The sequence below is a fragment of the Aptenodytes forsteri genome, unplaced genomic scaffold (assembly GCF_000699145.1).
Source record: "Aptenodytes forsteri isolate BGI_AS27 unplaced genomic scaffold, ASM69914v1 Scaffold340, whole genome shotgun sequence".
Lineage (NCBI taxonomy): Eukaryota > Metazoa > Chordata > Aves > Sphenisciformes > Spheniscidae > Aptenodytes > Aptenodytes forsteri.
The window spans coordinates 1,248,916-1,259,196 of NW_008795441.1; the positions used below are offsets into that span (position 1 = coordinate 1,248,916).

The following is a 10,281-nucleotide window of genomic DNA, read 5'->3' on the forward strand; positions in this document are numbered from 1 at the left end:
ATTCTTAATCTCCCTGCCCCTCCTGCAGTGAACCTAATGTCCTCGATGACTCCCCGAGCCTGGCCACTGAGGGCAGCCTCTCTAGGTACAGTGTAAACACTACCTGTCTGTCAGTGTGTGTGCTGGGAAACGAGCCGTTTCCAATCTTCGCTGTCTCTTCCCCTCACCTTTTGTCGCTCTTTCCATCTCTGTCTCTTGTGGCTCATTGATATTCAGGCCTGCAAGTCAAAGGTGTAGCAACCCACCTTCAGTTTTCAGCTTTGATTGCCAATAACTTTGAGGAGGCTAAGGGGAAGGGGAAAGAAAAAGCTGTAGCAAGTGAAATAGCAGTCTGGCTGGCTAGCCTCAGGGTTTTCCCCTTGTTTAGCAATTGCTTGAAAGGCATACGAAAGATTATCCATGAGGCATTAGCTGTAGCCTGTTATAAGCATTAGTCTGGAGGCTTATATAAAACAGACATCTGTTTTTCCATTCATCTCACAGTGCTGTCACCACAAAAGACTTAAGAACAATATCAAGCTGTGGTCTTTAACATTCACTAATAAAACTAATTATGAAAAGTCCTGTGGAATATAGTTCTCTGTGAATGCTTTACAGTAATTCTCATTATTTTTACAAAGTGTTTCCAATTCTCAAATGACAGCTTTAGAAAGCTTGCAGGTGAACACCATAATACGTATTTAAAATTCCCGTCAGTGACGGAGTTCAGGTCTAGCTGTTCCCCATTACCCACGGACAGGGGAGTTTGTGTGCAAACACTGTTATGGCCGTGCCTGTCAAATGGGTCAGGAGTGAGCTTAGAAGGGAGGTCTGCACCTTTAACAGCCAGCTCAGTCGTGTTAATCATCCTTACTGTCCTGCTGCTGTGCTTGCACCTCTCAACCCATCCTCGCGAGGTCGGAGAGCTGTCGTTAGTCCCAAGAGCATCTCTGTTTCCTTCCAGAAGAACATGGCCCCTTACGTTGGCAACACGGAGGGTAACACACTATTTCATCACTTTACTACACCAGCTGAAGATGCGGATATGTTGAGAGGCGTTTGTGTGAATGGTTTTTATTTTGTTAGCTTGGTTTTAGATGTCAGTAGTGGCTTTTCGGGGTGGGGACAAGCTGTTTTGTTCATTTGTTCATTCTTCTCGGCTGACAAATGGAGAGTCCATCATTGGTGGTGTCACTGAGATCATCCCATGATTCATGGTGTCCTTTGTGTGTGTGAATCCTGCTTTGACAGATTGGTTTCTAATTGGTGCTACTGTAGGAGTGGCGTTAGGAAAAGCCATCGGCTTCTGGGCAGAGGCAGGAATATTGTTATCTGGTTTTGTGATAAAGTAAAATGGATGGCATCGTCATCTGAGCATGTTTTGGGGCCTAAAGAGAACAGAAGTCATTCAACCAAAGAAGTTAAGTGCCGTCCCTTAAGTAGAGCTAAAAAATCACTACAGTTGAGGAGGATGAGGAAGGAGAAGGTCCGTATCTGAGTTAAAGCCATAATGACCTGATACCAGGCTACATCAGTGTTGAATTTGAAATGTTTTGATCTTGTTAAGTGGGTGGGGAGTCACTCCTAACCACGGTGGTGAGGCTGAGGAATATGAGACAGCAAAGTCAACGGATGAGTTCAAATGCAATAATTTATTTTGAACCCTGAAATGTAATCAGCTGTACAGTGGGTTCCTACTAATTTCTGTCACACCAATTTTTGCAAGGGACCAGGACACTGTATCCTCCACTCTGCTCTATGGTACAGAGATTTCCTTAGGCAAAGAAGTTAACAGATGTACTTGGGATTCAGTTCTGTTGACGTTTATTATTTTTTTCAAGGAGTGGGCACTAACATCTGAAGGAGGGGCATCAGGGTTGCAAAGCCTTAGAAAGAATGAAGACAGGGAAATACTGCAAATTCTTATAAAAAGGCTAGGTTACAGTCCTGTAAGGAAGAAAAGATGTTTCAGCTGCATTGTTAAATGTGCAAATTGGATTCCTCCTCTAAAGGACAGAAGTAATAAAGCAGACGTTGTAGGAGTTTATTGTGCTGTGGGGATCATAGGACAGAATAAATGTGTTTTTATATTCAGGAACATTAGTTTTGAATAAAGCAGGCTTCAGTTTTTCTTACATAACTTTGATTTTGGCTGGAGCACAATGATAACAACTGTTCAGGATTGCCTTCTGAATTCAAAAGTTGATGTTTAGTCATAACTGACATAAAGAAATAAATCATGTGGAGACTAGACCCTTATGGAAGGTTGGAGGTTTAAATAAATTAAATAAATAGTGACAAACGCAAAAAAGAATAAAGTCTGTTTCCCTTTGTTCTATAGCAATTAGAGCCAGCCGTGTAGAAAAGCAGGGAAGGCAGGAAGGGGATAGCATTTAAGTGCTCAGAAGTAAACAGATAGCATGGGGTACAGGGCTGAGGAGCATATGTGTCCAGCGTCATGATCTGTTGTGGTTATAATCTGAGAGGAGAGGATATTTTCCCAAATCAGAAAGGAAGAAGAATGAGAAGTCACTGTAATGGAAAACTGTTGCACAAACACGTTTCCCTTTAATGTTTGTCGTTATGCCTGTCTTAGCTTAATGGTGCCTAATAGGGAAAATCAGAGTGAATTCACATTGCCAGGGCAAGCGTAGCAGATCTAACACTAGCTGGGCTAGGATGTGTCTGGGAATACAAGAGCTGGAGTTCATCTACGTTTTAACCCATTCTCCACTGGCCTTTGTCCACTAACCCTCTCATTCAGATGTCTTCGGATACAAAGTGTGTACATTCTCACATAATGGCGTGGCAAGCATGTACACCTTTTTAATAGACATTTAAACTCCTTGCTTCCTTTGTCTCTGTTTGTTTTCTTCCTTTTTCTTTCAAAAATTCTTTTTTTGGCTGCATGGTTTCATGTTCAATTCATGAACATCACTTATTATAATTGCCAACCTGATAAAGTTTCTTTTAGCCCCCACTGTGTGACTGCACTGGCTGTCATTTCTTGTAGTGCTGGCAACATGCTTCCATGAAGCTGGGTTTGTTTGATCTTTTGCTCACCTGTCTCTGCCCTAACTATGTAATGGGAGTAACATTATTGTGAAGATAAACCCCCTGACAGAGATACTCAGAGAGTGACAGAGCATCTTTGTGATGGGCAGGAAAAAAACTGTTTTGTTATTCCCAAATAAATCTGGTTTATGTACTGCAGAAAACCCTTTCTTATTGATCACATCATTGCCACAGGAGGGAAACGTACTGTCAGCTGAAATGGCATTTGATTCAGCGTTCCTTGTTTGGGTCCCACGGGCTGCCAGAAAAACAGTATACTACTGGTCAGGTTTGGTAAACAAGGAGAGACAGAAAAAGAGGGAGGGAGGGCTACACAGAGCCAACAGTCTGCCTGCCACACTGATTTTCATGGAAACAAGATCAGTAGTGCTCTTCTTTGATGTGAAAAGAAACCCTCACAAACCCTCATGAAGTGAAAGGTTATATCTGAAAATTCAGTCACTCATCTGAAATTTGCGGTCTTTACGATTCTCTCTCTCTTTCCTTCCCTTCTTCAAAATTTGGGGATAGAAGGCAAAATGACAGCCACAGCAGGACTGTGCTGCGTGCAGGCAGCTCTGCAAAACTTGGCTTCTCTCTGGTCCACCATTTGCCTGCAACAGATATCTGCAATTTCAGCTCATAAGATCATCCCAAATTATACCAATTTGTGTAATGATTCAGTACTGGAAATAAACATCCACCAGCTCCCTAAACTCCTTTCACTTATGACATAAGCCAGGCTGAAAATCCCAGACTCCAGCAGGAAGACACGAAGTCCAGCCTTTCTTTTGCTCACCTATTGTTTGTCTTCAGTGCACAGATTACTCCATGGGAATTGTTTTTTTCCTCATGTATAGCCTCTGTGCCCTCATGTGGTCCATGTACTCCCTTTATCTAATGACTTTTTCAAAGTGTTTTCATGATGCATGTGAAATGAGTTTGTTTCACCACTATAAACAGTGTTTTGTACTGATTATAATTGTAGTCTTTCTGCTACAGACATTTATGTCTCCTCACTCATAGAACTAAGAGTTACTGTTCCTTCATCAGAAATTGTAACAGTATTCTCAAAAGCTAGTCCAATAGAAAATTATTTTTTCAAGATCTTCTCCAGCTAATTCCTACTTCATTCACATACTCGTAACTACTCTAAAAAGTCTTAAAATTCAGAGGAATAAGTTTTTATGTAATCCTAGAAACAGAAGATTAAGAAAATTCTACAAGCTGTAATTTCAGGTAGTCTGGATCACAAATCTAAAGACTAATTTAAGCGCAGTCTCTTTGCTTTAATAAGGCATGATGTGTTGCTTCTGGACCTACCAGTCATACGTGCTGCAGTCATTGTCTGGGTCAAGAACACAGTCCTACTAACAGGAAGTAACTCTGAGGATTCTGCTTATTCGTAGGCGGGTGTTTGCATGATGTTTAGGATGCTTGGTATGTAAATCATGTCAATACCCTATGTAAAAGCTGGAAAATATGTTCCGGAGACTGGTGATCTCATTTGGAAGAGCTGTCTGAGGGAGAAAAGGACTCAAATATATCTTGTTTATTCTGGCTTTGAGCTTTCAGAAGCTTTTCCTTTTTTTCCAAACCACTGCAGCTGCGGTGAGATTGCCGAGGGCATGCCTAGGATTATTAGGCTGTGGTCAGACAATCAGAAGAGAAACAGCTTCAGGGTCTTAAGATGTCTCTCTCCATTGTCTCCCCAGTAGAGCTGGTAGAAACACACGCGTATGGTTTAGTGCAAAGTCTGGCTTTAGTTTAAACTGATAAGGGAGGAAGGAATAGGACTTTCAGATCAGGTAACCTGACTTTGACCCGAAGCAGACCAGGATGCTCTCATGTTCTGTTCCACCAAACCTTCTAAGGGCAGTAACTTCTGCCAAAGCGAAGAATGAGCTGTTCAGGAGACAGAACTTTTTAAGCCTCTCCACAGACATCCTCCATGTCTTGTTTGACCACGTCCTTAGGTTTGTCTTCTTCCTCCGCTCCTGTAAGGTCAGGTGATAAACCTTCACTCTGTCGGTGGTACTGAACTCCTCCAGGGAGATCCAAGGAAAACATCTAGAAATGAATGTTGTTTTCCTTTAGATTAATGCAGGCCAAAGGCAAAATGGATTGTAATACTGAATCTTCAATAATGCATACCAGATATAGCTGGAAGTTGCTTAAATAGGACGTGTGGCTCAGTGGATTCCAGTCTGTCCCAAATAAGCAGCTGCCTGATTTAAAAGAAGTCCATCTTAAATGTTAGTTGCTATTGTAACCATATGTCTCTCAGACATAGTTCATTCAGCTAAAATGTTTTGTGACCGCTGTCTGCTAAATGACAAGTTTTTAACTGTTTGGAGGAATACAGTGCTTTGATAAAAATGAGGGGAGGGAGGTATTTTTATATTAAGTAGATTAAATGGTCAGCTGAATGGTAGACTGAGATGGTATGTAGCCGACTATGTTTTATCGCTAAAGATTCTTTTACTGCAGATTTTCAGATATTTTGTGCCAAGATATTAAAAACTAAAAAGCTGTGTTTAAATATATATATATATATATAAAATTTATGTTTAATTGTCTTTTTTGTTTGTTAGCCACAAAAAGACTTAAGGCTGCAAGTGTTGAGTGTGGGGCCTTGTTCACATAACTCATGCATCCATTACATGAATGGATCCTTTGTCATTTTGTGTTTGTTTTTTGTTTGTTGACTTAAATTGAAATTAAAACCAGATGACAAAATTGTGATGAGGCTGTGGAGTCTATATGGGAGGAAAAAAAAAATAGCTTTTACAACATTGTCCTTGAAAAAGTAAAAGCAAACAAGGCGGCTTTTGAGCTAGGAAGCTGATATTCTTGCCTTTATTGATGTGGCAAAGGATGCAGAGAAGTGAGCGTTGCTCAGTGGGATGCATCAATCAATGACTGAAAACTGAAATCTGCAGTTATTTATATTTGGATGCTACCTGTGCGTGGCCAAGTCCTGAATGCCATGACTCCACCTCCCACCCTTTCCTAAGCCCCGGAAGCCACAACCCAACAGACACGTCCTCCCCATCCTTCAAAGACAGTATTGCTCTTTGAAGTGACTGTGCCATTAGTGGTTGGCTGATTTATTTATTTATTTATTTATTTTAGTCACAATTGCCAGGACACCTACTAGTTATACAGGGTGCTTCTGTGCTTGGCCTAATGCTGTCAACATCTAACAGGGTGGCAAGTGTGCAGAGCGAGCCAGGACAGCAGAACCTTCTTCTGCAGCAGCCCCTGGGGCGGAAGAGAGGCCTACGGCAGGTGAGAACACGGGGATTGAACAAACCTTCTCTCCTTCTGTTTGAGTTGGCTTGTTTTTTCTTGTCTGTGTCTGTTTTGAAATGATTTGTGGACGTGACATGTCCCTTTTACCTAATTTGTGATATACTAGTGCAGTCTGTTGAGTTAGCAGGAACCCTAGCACAAGTCGCAGCTGTGAGGCCTGACAAATCCCTAAGAGAGGAGGTGCACTTTGTTTTGAATTTCCCGATCTTTTCCTCTGCAGGCTTTTTTTTTTCTTTTTAAATTAAACGATGGTCACAGAATCTGCATTGCACTACATTCAGTATAGAACCTGAAAAGGCACAAAACCCAGAAGTTTGTACGAAGGAGACGTCTGAGCCATGGAAACCTTAAAACATATATCTGCTAAAAGTAGAGTGAATGGACATCTAGAGGAATAGACAATGATGATCTGTTCTCCTTACAGAGAAGTTGTGTAATATGTGAACATACATAAGCCTAACTCTTTCTTCCAATGTTTAGCTTCGACGACCACTGCTGTCACGTCAGAAAACTCAAACCGAACCTCGTAGCCGTCATGGAGCTAGACTTTCAACCACGCGGCGGAGCATCCAGCCAAAACCAAAACCTAGCGGTAGGGCAGTGCTGCGTTTCCAGAACCAGCACTTCATATTTGAAAGTAGAAAATACTATGTTGTTGTTTTAGCTTAAAGGAAAAGCTAGTATGTTGTTAGTAGCCTGTATTAAAGTGCAGTCCCAGCAGTTTTATCCTTTTTTCCTAGTAAGCAGATATCCTATCAGAAAATCACCCCCTCAAAACACTTTCACGGTTTCTCCAAAGGCTTTCAAGGTCAAACTGGACATGGACAGTGAATTATCATGTCTCCTAGAGGTGTGGAGAATTTAGGGGACAGGTGTCCTCTATTCAGGATGCCTCATCCAAAACCTCCAGATGTGCAAATTTTGAAGCTGCTATTGAGAGTAGAAAGAAGGAAATTTCCCATCATTTGTAAGCTTAGCAGTGCCGAGCTTTAAGGGTTGTATACGGAAATGAATATAGGACTGTTCTAGTCCATGCTGTATGTTTCCAGGAGTCAGCACTGCCAAGCAGAGCAGGTGGCTTTATTCTGTACCATCTGAAGTGAGCAGTTAACTTTGCAGGAAACACCTGGAAGAGCAAAGGTTGCTTGAGAACTTTCTGGGTTTCTAAACACTCAGCCAGGACTGTGCTGGGGCAACAGCACTGCTGGAGATGTTTGAAACACAAAAGTTGACCCCAAATAATTAAGAGCAGGAGGAGGGATATCAGTTTTACTGTTAAGTTTTAGTCTAGCTGTCTTCACCCTGTGCTGTTCTGTTATTCCTGGATAGTGGACTCAGTCTGCAGGAATGGGGGGCGATCAGCTGCCCTCTTTCTTTTCTCAGATTTCCTGTCAAAACCTTGGGCAAATCCCTTATATATTTGCATCTCAGTTTTCCTTTTTCAGTTGAGGGCAGAGATGCCTAACTCGCATGGGAATTCAATTCAGTATATTCTTCTGGGATGGAAAGATGTTATGTTGGGCATTTATCTCACCAAGCCATGACAAAGATGGGTAGGCTGACCAGTCTTTAGGAGATCCCTGACTCTTCCTGTGGCTTTAGAGGAAGCCTGGGGTAAAAGGCTTTTAGATTAGACTCCAATTAGACAGCTTATAAAGATGGAATGAATCATGAATCCTGTCTTAATTATAAAAACCCCAGGGATTCTCTATCTTCTTCTCTTGTTGTGTTTTCCTTCCCAAATTGTAGCATTTTAATACTCATTTTTCTGGGCTTTGTACCCTTCAGCGGAGCAGAAGCGGTCAGTGACTTTCACTGAAGCCCAGCCTGAGGCAACGACAGCCTCCCCAGGGGACCCATCGGCTCCAGCAGCCCAGCAGCAGGGCTGCAGCCTCAGCAGCCCCCAGGCGACCAGCAAGCAGGAACCGCTAAGTAAACCTGTGCTGACTTCCTCACCTGCCATCATTGTAGCTGATCTCCATAGCCAGACCACTGGCCAGGTAATGTGATTGGCGGTTTTATCATGTGTGTCTGTCCGCTGCTTCATCAAAGTTGCAGGGCAAATTTATAGGGAAATGCCTGATGCATTACAGCACTACAACGAAAGCTGGCGGGTGAGTGAAAACAGCAAACTCTTCTGTGTGTCTGTTCTTTAGGCTGAGTTTGCTGTCCAACCCCCTACTTTTGTAAACCATTCACTTCTAGATCTGTGCAACGATTCTTAATTTGCAAATATATTTCCTGCATCTTTGCTTTCCATCTTCCCGTCACATATTGTAGTCCTTCTGGACCTGCTCACCAGTGCAAGTTTTCATCAACAGGTTTTTACAGCTTGCTCTCTGAGAAATGCGTCCTTAAGGAAGGACTCCTTCAAAACCTAAGGAGTGTTTTAGCAAAAGCATCACACTTCAAAAGAAACTGCTTGTCCAACATTTTTCTGTGTTGGACACTGCTGAGGACAGTGCAGGGACAATCACAGTCGTCCCTGCAACACGTCAGTGACATTGAGATCACTTTCATATGCCCAGGTATCTAGTGTCTTTTGGGGGTTACGTCCTTTGCCATGAACAAATGAAAAACATCCGTCTTGAGAATACACTAAAAAAAATGAAATGAGGAAGTGTTAATGGCTGAAATCAGATAACCTTTCTGATCATTGCTACAAATTTGATTCACCAGCAAAAATATGTCATTGTTAGGGCTAAATTTTAGGGATTTATAATCTGCAAGTGCCTGGCCCTTTATGGTAAAAAGTATTTCCAAATGAGAAAATATGTTATAGATGTTCCCTTGCTTTTTTCCCCCTCTCCCTCCCGCTTTCTCTGAGCCTGACCACTGGCTCTCCTCAATTGCAGAGCGAGGCACTGTCTGCTGAGAAGGAGAAGGAAAAAGAGGAGGGCTTGGAGTCCCGGCCAACAACAGCACAAAGCACCCCACCCACACAGCTCTCTGACACTGAGGACTACGCTGGCCTCGAGACCACCAGCTTGCTGCAGCATGGGGACACTGTCCTTCACATCAGTGAGGACAATGGGATGGAGAACCCCTTGCTGGCCACTCACTTCAGCTTCACACACGTGGAGCTTGGGGAGACTGACGTCGATCTAGATGAATCTCATGTTTAACTCTTGGGGAAGTGCAGTAGTGGGAGGAGGAAGAGAAAGTGTACCTTCTCCGTTGAGTTCCCCGGTAACTAGTAACTAATTAAAACAAGAGCACTTTACTATCTGAAAGCAGAAAACAGCTAACAGCCAGTTGCTATAGACTGGCAAATTTCTGTTTGAAAAATCTATTTCAGTTCAGGGCGAGACCACAGGAACAGAGAATTTTTTACAAAATTCTCAGGGTAGGGGTGTGTGGGCAAATATGCAGCCGTGTACTGTGATCAGCAGCCTCGTTGGGTAAGCAGGCTGTTGTACTGTATGAGACAGAGAAGAGAAACCTCTTCTGAGATTGTGCCCAAGATTTATTTTTGTAGTGTTTTTGAGAGGAGAGCTATATAGTAGCGGAATCCAAGGCTCTTATACCTTGCTATTGACAGTGAAAACACTGACAAAAAGTACCAATGTAAAGCTTGATTTTCACAAGCCTGGGACCATTGTTTCTAACTTGCAGAGCAATGATAAGCACCATGGAGCAATTAGACTTTTTTTTTTTTTTTTGGCACTGCAGACTTTAGTTGAGTTTACTTTTGTCTGTTGGTTTCATTCCACTCTGTAAGATATTGCCCTTGTGCTACAAAAATATTTGCTCTGTAAAACTAAATACAGTACATACCGTATGAAGGAATGCACGTGCTGTGCACAGATATAGGTGGGCAGGGGGTGAGTGGTCTGCAGATGGTATAAATAGCCCACTCTGTCCTGCTCAAATGTACCAAGTAATTCATCTCCAAAGCTTAAAAAAAAAACAAAAAAAAAAAAACCCACAAAA

General features: G+C 42.3%; 1 protein-coding gene across 2 annotated transcripts in view; it reads left to right on the forward strand.

Moving 5' to 3' along the window:
* The window catches only part of UNC80 (unc-80 homolog, NALCN activator), a 137,469-nt gene extending 127,996 nt beyond the window's left edge, over positions 1-9,473 (forward strand). Inside the window, exons 60-64 of one of the 2 annotated variants that reach the window (XM_009281068.1) lie at positions 29-85; positions 6,243-6,324; positions 6,829-6,940; positions 8,137-8,348; positions 9,204-9,473. In XM_009281068.1, the coding sequence (XP_009279343.1) occupies positions 29-85; positions 6,243-6,324; positions 6,829-6,940; positions 8,137-8,348; positions 9,204-9,473 (733 nt within the window). The remainder of the gene's footprint in view (positions 1-28; positions 86-6,242; positions 6,325-6,828; positions 6,941-8,136; positions 8,349-9,203) is intronic. The other variant, XM_009281069.1, reaches the window with a different exon arrangement.
* The last annotated feature ends 808 nt before the right edge of the window (positions 9,474-10,281 follow it).